Source organism: Coregonus lavaretus (genome assembly GCF_964263955.1).
Source record: "Coregonus lavaretus genome assembly, chromosome: 18".
Lineage (NCBI taxonomy): Eukaryota > Metazoa > Chordata > Actinopteri > Salmoniformes > Salmonidae > Coregonus > Coregonus lavaretus.
In genome coordinates, this window is record NC_140005.1 from 31,694,206 (window position 1) to 31,708,067 (window position 13,862).

The 13,862-nt window shown below is 40.6% G+C and overlaps 1 protein-coding gene across 1 annotated transcript; it reads left to right on the forward strand.

Moving 5' to 3' along the window:
- The first annotated feature begins 808 nt into the window (after positions 1-808).
- Positions 809-3,707, forward strand: LOC311145947 (NF-kappa-B inhibitor alpha-like). The gene is made up of 6 exons (XM_084182351.1): positions 809-1,126; positions 1,648-1,753; positions 2,072-2,285; positions 2,489-2,577; positions 2,723-2,980; positions 3,201-3,707. Exons 1-6 carry the CDS (start codon positions 834-836, stop codon positions 3,243-3,245), a joined length of 1,005 nt encoding a protein of 334 aa, XP_084038477.1. The 5' UTR covers positions 809-833; the 3' UTR covers positions 3,246-3,707.
- Positions 3,708-13,862: the final 10,155 nt, after the last annotated feature.

Genomic DNA, 13,862 nt, shown 5'->3' on the forward strand with positions numbered 1-13,862 from the left:
CATGTTAGCACCAGGTATACACAGGGCTAGAATATTTTTTCCCCAGTTCAGTTGGAGAGGTATCAGTCATTAGTCATGTTTTGTCAGTCTATGAAGTCAGATGAACAGTGGTTACCACTAGAGTGCGTATGTTCCTGTCAGTGTGGTCTGGTAACACATGGAGATAGTTGCTATGTTCCTGTTGCTATCATTTGAAGAGAAATGTACCTTCATGTGTGTGATTGTGTTTAATCCCCTGTGTTGTGCAAATAGAAAAAACCCTGGATTTCCCTGTGTTGTTCACACCGCACAATTTGAAGAGTAAAGTAAATTGGCACCTGGGATAAATAAGCAAACACAGGACTTTCCCTTAGAACTGCATTACAATTAGGAAATATTATGTCTGTTATTAGGCATATCATTGTAGAGACAAAATATTTCAAAAATAAAATTGTTTGATAGGTTTACTCAGCCAATAGGCTATGATCTATTCTGCAAGTAGCCTATAAACTCCCTTCACAAAATTATATTATATTTTGTTTTCTTTTAATTAATTTCATGAGTGAATTTATTTGTTTTGTTTTTCATTTAGGCTATTCTTTGCTTTTATGTAGGATTATGCAAAAATGGCCAAGCCCCTTTGCAGTGTTCTAACATAAACCTAATCTGTTGAGTTTTTAGGGGGTTCATTTTATGTTGGATAAACGGCCACAAGTATGAAAATGCAGAATTGAAATATGTGGAGCAGAAATTTCCCCATGGAGACCGTTTGGAGTCCTGCGTTCCGCCTGGAAATCCCCCACCCTGTGTTGACTCCTCCCCCTCGGGCACTACTGAGAATTTAACGTTGGTGTATGTCAAATTCTGAATTACAACCAACACAGCAGCCAGTGTCAACAATGGACCTTCATCGAGCTAGTATCCTCAACCACATGGATTATAACACTGATGGTCGACATTCTAAGGATAGGAAAGTGCAATCTATCAACGAAGAACGGCTGGACAGCGGCCTTGACTCTCTCAAAGACGAGGAATATGAAGTTGTCGCCAGTGAGCTCGAGCGTCTTCGTGTGGATTGTCCCCCACCGCAGAGAGACGAATGCGGCAATGAACCCTGGAAGGAACAAGTTTTAGAGGACGGAGACACGTATGTTGAGAAACTATAATAAAATCAATGGACATTCAAGTTGTTTCCATATCAGAAGTTAGTTACATGAAATCGACTTTAAAAAAATGTTTTTTTGTTATTTCTAGGTTATACAATAAGCTTATTTTTGTAGTCGAGTAATTATAGAGCAATTGTGGTTGTCTTCCTGTGTGCAAAAGTTACGTTTGCGTTTGCATGCAAAGTAGCTTCTAAACAATGCACAAGGAAGGTATTGGCCTTAGTGGGCTTTACGAAAACAAACCTTTCAGAACGGAATGTACTATGGCCAGGGGTCAAAGAAGGCGGCGCTCACACTTTGCCAGCTGGGAAAGTCCCGGGCCTCGTGCCAGAAACCTGATAAAACTGCAACGTGCGCAAGTGCGTCAAGCAACCACTAGTAGAAATAGATTGAGGGAAGGGTGTGACGCCTGTTTTAAGTGCTGCCTGTTTTAATCGTTATATATGTCGTATTCATGAGTCATCTGAGCAGTTAATAATTCCCCATTTTTTTTTCTATGCAGGCTTCTCCACCTTGCCATTATACATGAAGCCAAGGACTGTGCAAGGAAGTTGATCGAGCTGTCATGCAATGAGCCTTTCCTCAATCAACAGAACTACCAGAGACAGGTAAATACAGCTAAAACCTGCACAATTACAGTAATGCATAAATAGAATACAAGGTGTGTATGAAAAATGTATGCACTCACTAACTGTAAGTCGCTCTGGATAAGAGCGTCTGCTAAATGACTAAACATGTAAAATGTGTGTGTTTGTGTGAGAGAGATCGAGAGAGGGTCGAGCGAGAGACTCATATGTTTTTACATTTTAGTCATTTAGCAGACGCTCTTATCCAGGGCGACTTACAGTTAGTGAGTGCATTCAATGTATTTTTTTTTTCATACTGGCCCCAGTTCCTAACCATACCTGTCCTGCTCCCCTATACAGACTCCTCTCCATCTGGCTGTGATCACAGAGCAGGCTGAGATAGTGGAGCGTCTGCTGAAGGCTGGCTGTGACCCCATGCTAGTGGACGACAGTGGCAATACAGCCCTCCACATTGCATGTAGGAGGGGCTCGCTCACCTGCTTCAGTGTCCTCACCCAGACCCAGGGCTGCTCTACCCAGCTCCCAGCCATCATGGCCACGCCAAACTACAGTGGTAAGACACTGAAACATTTCTAGTTTATTTTCTGTTACTTGTTTCAGCTGGTGGGGAACCTGTGGCCATACTGGAACTAAGCAATTACAAAAATAATGTGTAACAACAATGTTACTGTAGTAATTACACAGGTATAAGAGCAACTTAATGTAAAGTATTACCCTGTTCTCTGACCATTGGTCTTCCTCTGCTCTCTGTTTCAGGTCAGAACTGTTTGCATCTGGTCTCTATCCATGGCTTTCTCTCGCTAGTGGAGAGCCTTGTTGCTCTAGGAGCTGACATCGATGCACAGGTAGGCTATGCAGCAAGTTAGCCTTTTTTCAACCCCACCCTCACAATAGTCCATTTGATTATGTCATTCACATTTCCTAAAAAGCACCCAAATGCTGTGTATTTCCCATTAACTTATTTGGCATTGTTTGTCCCTTGGATTCCAGGAGCAGTGTAATGGCCGCAGCCCTCTCCACCTGGCTGTGGACCTACAGAACCTGGACTTGGTACGGCTCCTGGTCAGTAACGGGGCTAACGTCAACAGCCTGACCTATGGAGGTCACACGCCGTACCACCTGACCTACGGACGCCAGAACGCCGCCATCCAAAGGGAACTGTATGAGCTGACGGCTCAGGAGCTGAGAGAACTGCCAGACAGCGAGTCTGAAGACAGTGAGGAAGAGGGACAGTCTGATGAGGAAGAGGTGAGTGTGACTGAACTGATGTGAGTGTATGTGAGGCATCTCTACTGTGTGTGATTGCTTATGTAGTGTAGGGTTTTTCCATATCGTTTTGTAGTGAAACAGCTGTGAAAACAGTTCAGCATATCTAGCTGTATGTCATGAGTGAACCTAGCAGATTCGATGTTTTAGATAGTCATAAGTTAACTTTGGCTCTAATCCACCTTCTCCTTTCCTTTCGCAGGTAACATGTTGGTATGATGACATTCAATGGAATGGGCACAAGTAGGAAGTAGACCAAAGAACCTGTAGAGAACGGTAGTACAGACAGAGAGAACCTCTCCTGCCCACAGGCTCTAGCAATGGTACAGTGGCATGCCCAGCAGTGGTGCCAACCTCAGAGGTAGAGGATGGCAAAAGGCTGGGGTACAACACCCCAGGACTGACGACGTGATGATGGACAGTGTGAACCAATGAGAAGATGACAAATATACAAAATGGATGCCAATAAATAATGGTCTTTATGGCTCTATGAAAGATACTCATTATCACAAAGCAAACATCCAACCAATGATGTAATAGCATCTGCATGTATTATATTGTAAATGGCTGTGAATACAAATACATATTTTTTTTTATAACTAACTGTAAATGTATAAAGTTTGACATTACTGTAAATGCTTTCCATTGCTTGTGGAAAGGTAAAGCAAGCCACACACTCCAGTAAATTAAAACATGACATTTAACTTTGCCTTGATTTCTGGTGTTTTTCCATCAGTGTTGGAGATAGTGATGAAAAAATGTGCTTTTTTTTCTCCATTACTTGAAAGTACAGGCAACATGCCCAATGGACTATTTGGAAAGTGACCATATATCTCTGAGACTGAATTATTTAATTATGTTAAATAAATCAAACAGATCCTGAAAGGTCAGTGTTCAAGACAAACACATCATTTTTATGCAGATAAAATGGCAAATCACAAATGCCTGAACAGAATAAGAGACTCCAAGTGTCAAGATGCTGGTTTATCAAGCTTGTGAATGAGTCGCAGGCATGTGAGCCGTAACATCTATCCATAGACTTGTATAGGTCTGTATCTATATTGTTATAGCTGAGTACACTGGGATTTCTTGTAAGGGTGGGGCCAAGACGGGCAGCGGTGAAAATTCCGCTGGGAAGTCATAGTTCCCGGACACGGCATTCCAGACATGAGGAACTTCACAGAATTCCTCACTTAGAATTAGTCAGAAGAAGAAGGGATTCTCCAAAGTACATTGTGATAATTAAGAAAGGTAATGTGATGAGAAATATACAGCATAACTATGATTAACTGCGTGTTTGTACAAACAGTCTGCCAGAAATGTACAGACTACTAGAAATCTGAGACTAGTGCCCGTGTGGTTGTACAAGCTAAAAAGCTCACGGGATTCTACCATAGAGCTACTAGTGTTTATACTAAAAAGATGAGTAATTTTGCCCTGTCGCTCTACTTTTCAGTGGTGTATTCTCAAAGAAACCTCTGCAAGTGAAGGCAAATTATTTAGTCATAGCATGCTCACCCAAAGCCCCAAGTCAGCAGGAAACACAGAGGGACAGTCAGGCATTTCAGAAAAGAGTCCCAATGGGGGATAAGAGGGGCTCATATGATTCAGCATGACAAGGAGAAATGACAAAGCCTTCGGATGGAAAATCCGGACTGTCTTCATGAAGGGGAAAGTATTCAGAACCCTTCACTTTTTCCACATTTTGTTATGTTACAGCCTTAATCGAAAATTGATAAAATTATTTTTTCCCCTCATCAATCTAAACACAATACCCCATAATGACAAAGAGAAAACAGGTTAAGAAATTTTAGGAAATTTATTAAAAAAACAAAGAAAACAAATACCTTTACATAAGTATTCAGACCCTTTTCTATGAGACTCGAAATTGAGCTCAGGTGCATCTTGTTTCCATTGATAATCCTTGAGCTGTTTCTACAATTTGATTGGAGTCCACTTGTGGTAAATCCAATTGATTGGACATGATTTGGAAAGGCACACACCTGTCTATATAAGGTCCCATAGTTGACAGTGCATGTCAGAGCAAAAACCAAGCCATGAGGTCGAAGGAATTGTCCGTAGAGCTCTGAGACAGGATTGTGTCAAGGCACAGATCTGGGGAAGGGTGCCATAAAATGTCTGCAGCATTGAAGGTCCCCAAGAACACAGTGGCCTTCATCATTCTTAAATGGAAGAACTTTGGAACCACCAAGACTGGAAACAGGATGCACCTGAGCTCAATTTCGAGTCTCATAGAAAAGGGTCTGAATACTTACAGTGGGGAAAAAAAGTATTTAGTCAGCCACCAATTGTGCAAGTACTCCCACTTAAAAAGATGAGAGGCCTGTAATTTTCATCATAGGTACACGTCAACTATGACAGACAAATTGAGAAGAAAAAAAATCCAGAAAATCACATTGTAGGATTTTCTATGAATTTATTAGCAAATTATGGTGGAAAATAAGTATTTGGTCAATAAGAAAAGTTTCTCAATACTTTGTTATATACCCTTTGTTGGCAATGACACAGGTCAAACGTTTTCTGTAAGTCTTCACAAGGTTTTCACACACTGTTGCTGGTATTTTGGCCCATTCCTCCATGCAGATCTCCTCTAGAGCAGTGATGTTTTGGGGCTGTCGCTGGGCAACACGGACTTTCAACTCCCTCCAAAGATTTTCTATGGGGTTGAGATCTGGAGACTGGCTAGGCCACTCCAGGACCTTGAAATGCTTCTTACGAAGCCACTCCTTCGTTGCCCGGGCGGTGTGTTTGGGATCATTGTCATGCTTAAAGACCCAGCCACGTTTCATCTTCAATGCCCTTGCTGATGGAAGGAGGTTTTCACTCAAAATCTCACGATACATGGCCCCATTCATTCTTTCCTTTACACGGATCAGTCGTCCTGGTCCCTTTGCAGAAAAACAGCCCCAAAGCATGATGTTTCCACCCCCATGCTTCACAGTAGGTATGGTGTTCTTTGGATGCAACTCAGCATTCTTTGTCCTCCAAACACGATGAGTTGAGTTTTTACCAAAAAGTTCTATTTTGGTTTCATCTGACCATATGACATTCTCCCAATCCTCTTCTGGATCATCCAAATGCACTCTATCAAACTTCAGACGGGCCTGGACATGTACTGGCTTAAGCAGGGGGACACGTCTGGCACTGCAGGATTTGAGTCCCTGGCGGCGTAGTGTGTTACTGATGGTAGGCTTTGTTACTTTGGTCCCAGCTCTCTGCAGGTCATTCACTAGGTCCCCCTGTGTGGTTCTGGGATTTTTGCTCACCGTTCTTGTGATCATTTTGACCCCACGGGGTGAGATCTTGCATGGAGCCCCAGATCGAGGGAGATTATCAGTGGTCTTGTATGTCTTCCATTTCCTAATAATTGCTCCCACAGTTGATTTCTTCAAACCAAGCTGCTTACCTATTGCAGATTCAGTCTTCCCAGCCTGGTGCAGGTCTACAATTTTGTTTCTGGTGTCCTTTGACAGCTCTTTGGTCTTGGCCATAGTGGAGTTTGGAGTGTGACTGTTTGAGGTTGTGGACAGGTGTCTTTTATACTGATAACAAGTTCAAACAGGTGCCATTAATACAGGTAACGAGTGGAGGACAGAGGAGCCTCTTAAAGAAGAAGTTACAGGTCTGTGAGAGCCAGAAATCTTGCTTGTTTGTAGGTGACCAAAGACTTATTTTCCACCATAATTTGCAAATTCATTAAAAATCCTACAATGTGATTTTCTGAATTTTCTTTTCTCAATTTGTCTGTCATAGTTGACGTGTACCTATGATGAAAATTACAGGCCTCTCTCATCTTTTTAAGTGGGAGAACTTGCACAATTGGTGGCTGACTAAATACTTTTTCCCCCCACTGTATGTAAAGGTATTTCTGTTTTTTCTCTTTGTCATTATGGGGTATTGTGTGTAGATTGATGAGGGGGGAAAAAAGCAACTGAATCCATTTTAGAATAAGGCTGTAACGTAACAAAATGCACTTTGTCTTTAGTCCCAGCCTTCAGCTACCCTCAACCCGTCCCATCTATCTCTGAAGGCCATCCAGTTTTGATTTCTAGCTGCCATATATATATATATATATTTCTACTGTGCTGTTTCACAAAAGTTCTCAACCTTTCTATTCTCATAGTTTCTACAGATTGTAAATTAAAGAAACATTTTTGCTAAGAGTATTATTATATTATTGATCGATGGACTATTACTTTTCAAATCACCCAGCACTGCTATTTGCAGAGTTAGCTCCAAGTAAATGTTGCAATTTTTTTGCCATTCCTGAAGCTGTGACCCAAAACAAGCTACATATGGGCAGTACCAAAATAAGTGAACTAATGATTCTGTCTCTTCGCAGAGCTGGAAAGGTTGTATCCCCCATATACAGTATATAACATTCTATTGGGAGGCAAGAATTTTGTATAATCATTTAAATTGAAAAATTTAGTTTTGAATCCGGCATCATTTTGTGTATCAGTTCATAAACCATGTGCCATGAAATCAGTACATCGAAAATCTCCTCCCAACTATTTTGCAGCTGTGAATTTTTTGGTCCTTAAATGAAACTGGTATACTTTATCACAATTTTCTTTAACCAATTTTGGTCTTTAAGAAAAGTTCCTTACCTTCTCCCATTTTCACTTGCCTCCTCCATCTTTGCGGTAATGCTGCAATCAGTTGGTTGTAACTTTGGATAGTGCAGACATTTCCATATATCTTTGTTAATTGCAAATGTGACATAACTCCACCAGTCCTATTTATGATGTAATTTACAAAGATCATACCGTTTTTTAAATCAATTAGTATATTTGAGTTTAACCATAATATATGTTCTATTATTTGTTCTGTCTTTTCTGGTAGATTAAACTGAAATTGCAACCAGCTTTCTATGGCTTGTTTCAAAATAGGGATATTTTGGAGATAATTTTCATTTCATTTTCAAATAACCGAAAGTGAGAGGTTGTAATCTGAATGAAGGGAAAAAGGCCATTCTTGAACACGGGGTGAGCCATTCTTACTAATCTGCTAGAGAACCAGTTTGGATTTAAGTATGTGTATAACTTAAGCCTTTAGTGAGAGATCCAATGCTTTGATATTTAATAATTTCTGCCCTCCGAATTCATATTCATTATATACAGTGGGGAAAAAAAGTATTTAGTCAGCCACCAATTGTGCAAGTTCTCCCACTTAAAAAGATGAGAGAGGCCTGTAATTTTCATCATAGGTACAAGTCAACTAGGACAGACAAAATGAGGAAAAAAAAAACAGAAAATCACATTGTAGGATTTTTTATGAATTTATTTGCAAATTATGGTGGAAAATAAGTATTTGGTCAATAACAAAAGTTTCTCAATACTTTGTTATATACCCTTTGTTGGCAATGACACAGGTCAAACGTTTTCTGTAAGTCTTCACAAGGTTTTCACACACTGTTGCTGGTATTTTGGCCCATTCCTCCATGCAGATCTCCTCTAGAGCAGTGATGTTTTGGGGCTGTCGCTGGGCAACACTGACTTTCAACTCCCTCCAAAGATTTTCTATGGGGTTGAGATCTGGAGACTGGCTAGGCCACTCCAGGACCTTGAAATGCTTCGTACGAAGCCACTCCTTCGTTGCCCGGGCGGTGTGTTTGGGATCATTGTCATGCTGAAAGACCCAGCCACGTTTCATCTTCAATGCCCTTGCTGATGGAAGGAGGTTTTCACTCAAAATCTCATGATACATGGCCCCATTCATTCTTTCCTTTACACGGATCAGTCGTCCTGGTCCCTTTGCAGAAAAACAGCCCCAAAGCATGATGTTTCCACCCCCATGCTTCACAGTAGGTATGGTGTTCTTTGGATGCAACTCAGCATTCTTTGTCCTCCAAACATGACGAGTTGAGTTTTTACCAAAAAGTTCTATTTTGGTTTCATATGACATTCTCCCAATCCTCTTCTGGATCATCCAAATGCACTCTAGCAAACTTCAATGTGATTTTTTGGATTTTTTTTTCTCAATTTGTCTGTCATAGTTGACGTGTACCTATGATGAAAATTACAGGCCTCTCTCATCTTTTTAAGTGGGAGAACTTGCACAATTGGTGGCTGACTAAATACTTTTTTTCCCCAATGTAAATAGGCCCGTTAATTTTGTCTTGCTTGCCATTTCAAATAAAGTGGAATACTTTTTGCTAATTTCATTTAAAAAACACATTGTTAGGTGTAGGCAGGGCCATAAGTAAATAGGTAAACTGGGATATGACAAAATAATTAATCAGGGTGATTTTTTCACAAATAGACATGTGGCTATCTTTCTATTAAAATGTATTGTAGTGAGATTATTTATTTCCTTTGGGATATGAATACCGAGTATGTCCACTTCACCGTCGGGCCATTTTATTGGTAAAGTTACACGGTAATGTAAAAGTTGTATTTTTTAGCGATGGAATACGTAATATGGTGCACTTACCATAATTCAGTTTTAATCCAGAGAGGTTAGAAAAATTATCTTGATGCTCCGAGGCTGTGCAGGGATCCAAATTGTGAATTTAAAAGAAAACATTAATCGTCAGCCTACAATGACACCTTTGTTTTTAAGCCCTGGATTTCTAGCCCCTTGATATTCTTGTTGGATCTGATTTTAATAGTTAACATTTCGATGGCCATAATAAATAGATATGCCGATAGTGGACAACCTTGTTTTACTCCTCTTGACAATTTAATTATTTCTGAGAAGTAGCCATTATTTACTATTTTACACCTGGGGTTACTATACATATCTTTAACCCATTGTATAAGAGATTCTCCTAAATTAAAATAGTCCAAGCATTTATATATAAACTCCAGTCATACTTTATCAAAGGCCTTTTCAAAGTCAGCTATGAATACCAGCTATAAAAAACCTGTCTGATTAGGATGAATAATATCCGACAATACCTTTCTAATTCTATGCGCTATGCATTTTGCTAGGATTTTGGCATCACAACACTGAAGTGTAAGGGGTCTCCAGTTTTTTAGGTGGACTGGATCTTTATATTTACAACCTGGGTCCTGTTTCAGTAATAGCGAAATTAGAGCTACTTGCTAAATATTTGATTGTCTACCATTTTTATAGGAGTGGTTAAAACATGTTAATAACGGATCTTTCAGTACGTAGGAAAATATTTGATATACCTCAATTGGTATGCCATCAAGCCTTGGAGTTTTCCCAGAATTTAAGGCTTTAATTGCATCTGGAAGTTCCTCCTCTGTAATTAGGCTTTCACTTGAGTATTTCTGTATTGCTGTTAATTTTACACTATTAATAGAAAATAAATCCTTACAATTAACTTCCGTTGGTGGAGATGGAGGAGACTGAAATGAAAACATATGCTTAAAGTACTTTGCTTTCTCTTTCAAAATATCGTTTGGTGAATCATGGATGACAAGTTTCTGTAAATTCTTTTTGGTAGCATTTCTAAGTAAAAAAATAAATAATTTGATGCATTTTCCTCCATATTCCATCCAGTTTGCTTTATTTTTATAATATATTACACTTGATCTTTCTTGAATAGTTTTTCCTCTAACTTACACTATATATACAAAGGTATGTGGAAACCCCTTCAAATTAGTGGATTTGTCTATTTCAGCGACACCCGTTGCTGACAGGTGTATAAAATCGAGCACACAGCCATGCAATCTCCATAGACAAACATTGGCAGTACAATGGCCTTACTGAAGAGCTCAGTGACTTTCAACATGGCACCGTCATAGGATGCCACCTTTCCAACAAGTCAGTTTGTCAGATTTCTGCCCTGCTAGAGCTGCCCCGGTCAACTATAAGTGCTGTTATTGTGAAGTGGAAACGTCTAGGAGCAACAACGGTTCAGTCGCGAAGTGGTAGGCCACACAAGCTCACAGAATGAGTGCTGAAGCGCGTAAAAATCGTCTGCAACACTCACTACCGAGTTCCAAACTGCCTCTGGAAGCAATGTCAGCACAATAACTGTTAGTCGGGAGCTTAATGAAATGGGTTTCCATGACTGAGCAGCTGCACACAAGCCTAAGATCCCCATGCGCAATGCCAAGCGTCAGCTGGAGTGGTGTAAAGCACGCCGCCATTGCACTCTGAAGCAGTGGAAACGCGTTCTCTGGAGTGATGAATGACGCTTCACCATCTGGCAGTCCGACTGAGGAATCCGGATTTGGCGGATGCCAGGAGAACGCTACCTGCCCGAATGCATAGTGTCAACTGTAAAGTTTGGTGGAAGAGGAATAATGGTCTGGGGTTGTTTTTAATTGTTCGGACTAGGCCCTTTAGTTCCAGTGAAGGGGAATCTTAACGCTACAGCATACAATTACATTCTAGACGAATCTGTGCTTCCAACTTTGTGGCAACAGTTTGGGGAAGGTCCTTTCCTGTTTCAGCATGACAATGCCACCGTGCACAATGCGAGGTCCATACAGAAATGGTTTGTCGAGATCGGTGTGGAAGAACTTGACTGGCCTGCACAGATCCCTGACCTCAACCCCATCGAACACCTTTGGGATGAATTGAAACGCCGACTGCGAGCCAGGCCTAATCGCCGAACATCAGTGCCTGACCTCACTAATGTTCTTGTTGCTGAATGGAAGCAAGTCCCCACAGCAATGTTCCAACATCTAGTGGTAAGCCTTCCCAGAAGGGTGGAGGCTGTTATAGCAGCCAAGGGGGACCAACTCCATATTAATGCCCATGATTTTGGAATGAGATGTTGGATGAGCAGGTGTCCACATACTTTTGGTAATGTAGTATATTCTGTGCCTCTGTTACAGTTTTTATTTATATCTGTACTGTTAGTTCCTCTATTTCCTTTTTTAAGAGACACTCTTTTGAACTAAATTGTTTTAGTTTTATATATGAGTATTGAATTGCATGGCCTCTAAAGGCACATTTAAAAGGGTCCCATACAATAAGGGGGATCTGCTGTACCTATGTTATGTAGGAAAAAGTCAGTTATAAATTATTCTGTCTTGGTTAAAAACAAGTTGCCACCCAGTAGGCTTTGATTACATTTCCAAAATCCTCACCCTCATGGAAATTCTTTAAGAGTAATGTGTATACCAATTATTTGATGGTCCGACCGCATTCTGTCTCCTATCATGGTGAAAATGACATCAGAAAGTAGTTAAGACTACTAGCTTGATTTAGGCTCCGCCAAGTATATCTCATTAGGTCAGGATATTTAAGCCTCCATATATCTACTAGTTCCAATTTATCCATAATATTTGTAATTTCCTTAAGTGCATGAGGGTGATAATTTGTAGTGTGATTTACTTTATGTTCCATTGAGGTATCTCCCACCATAATGATTGAGTAATGTATTCCATATCATTCTTAAGTATATATCTTTGGTGTATATATATTTTTTAGTTTCTAGTGTTTTATTATTATTATTTGTGTACTTGTTTGACATTTGTGCTGCACTGATAGGAGCTAGTAGCAATCATTTGAGTGGTGCAGTGGTCTAAGGCACTGCATCGCAGTGCTAACTGTGCCACTAGAGATCCTGGTTCGAATCCAGGCTCTGTCGCAGCCGGCCGCGACCGGGAGACTCATGGGCGGCGCACAATTGGCCAAGCGTCGTCCAGGGTAAGGGAGGGAATGGCCGGCAGGGATGTAGCTCAGTTGATAGAGCATGGCGTTTGCAACGCCAGGGTTGTGGGTTCGATTCCCATGGGGGGCCAGTATAAAAAAATAAAATAAAAAATAAAATAAAATAACCTTGTATTCACTAACTGTAAGTCGCTCTGGATAAGAGCGTCTGCTAAATGACTAAAATGTAAATGTAAAAAATTTGCTGCACCCGCTATTACATCTTCCAAACTGTGCAAAAGTATTCTTCCCCCTTGGCGTTTTTCCTATTTTGTTGCATTACAACCTGTATTTTAAATTTATTTTTATTTAGATTTCATGTAATGGACATACACAAAATAGTCAAAATTGGTGAAGTGAAATGAAAAAAATAACTTGTTTCAAAAAAATTCGAAAAGATAAATAACGGAAAAGTGGTGCATGCATATGTATTCACCCCCTTTGCTATGAAGCCCCTAAATAAGATCTGGTGCAACCAATTACCTTCAGAAGTCACATAATTAGTTAAATAAAGTCCACGTGTGCAATCTAAGTGCCACATGATCTCAATATATATACACACCTGTTCTGAAAGGCCCCAGAGTCTGCAACACCACTAAGCAAGGGGCACCAACAAGCAAGCGGCACCATGTAGACCGAGGAGCTCTCCAAACAGGTCAGGGACAAAGTTGTGGAGAAGTACAGATCAGGGTTGGGTTATAAAAAAATATCAGAAACTTTGAACATCCCACGGAGCACCATTAAATCCATTATTAAAAAATTGAAAGAATATGGCACCACAACAAACCTGCCAAGAGAGGGCCGCCCACCCAAACTCACAGACCAGGCAATCAGAGAGGCAACAAAGAGACCAAAGATAACCCTGAAGGAGCTGCAAAGCTCCACAGCAGAGATTGGAGTATCTGTCCATAGGACCACTTTAAGCAGTACACTCCACAGAGCTGGGCTTTACCTTAGTGGCGCCAGAAAAAAGCCATTGCTTAAAGAAAAAAATAAGCAAACACGTTTGGTGTTCGCCAAAAGCCATGTGGAAGACTCCCCAAACATATGGAAGAAGGTTCTCTGGTCAGATGAGACTAAAATTGAGCTTTTTGACCATCAAGGAAAACGCTATGTCTGGCGCAAACCCAACACCTCTCATCACCCGAGAACACCATCCCCACAGTGAAGCATGGTGGTGGCAGCATCATGCTGTGGTGATGTTTTTCATCGTCAGGGACTGGGAAACTGGTCAGAATTGAAGGAATGATGGATGCCGCTAAAT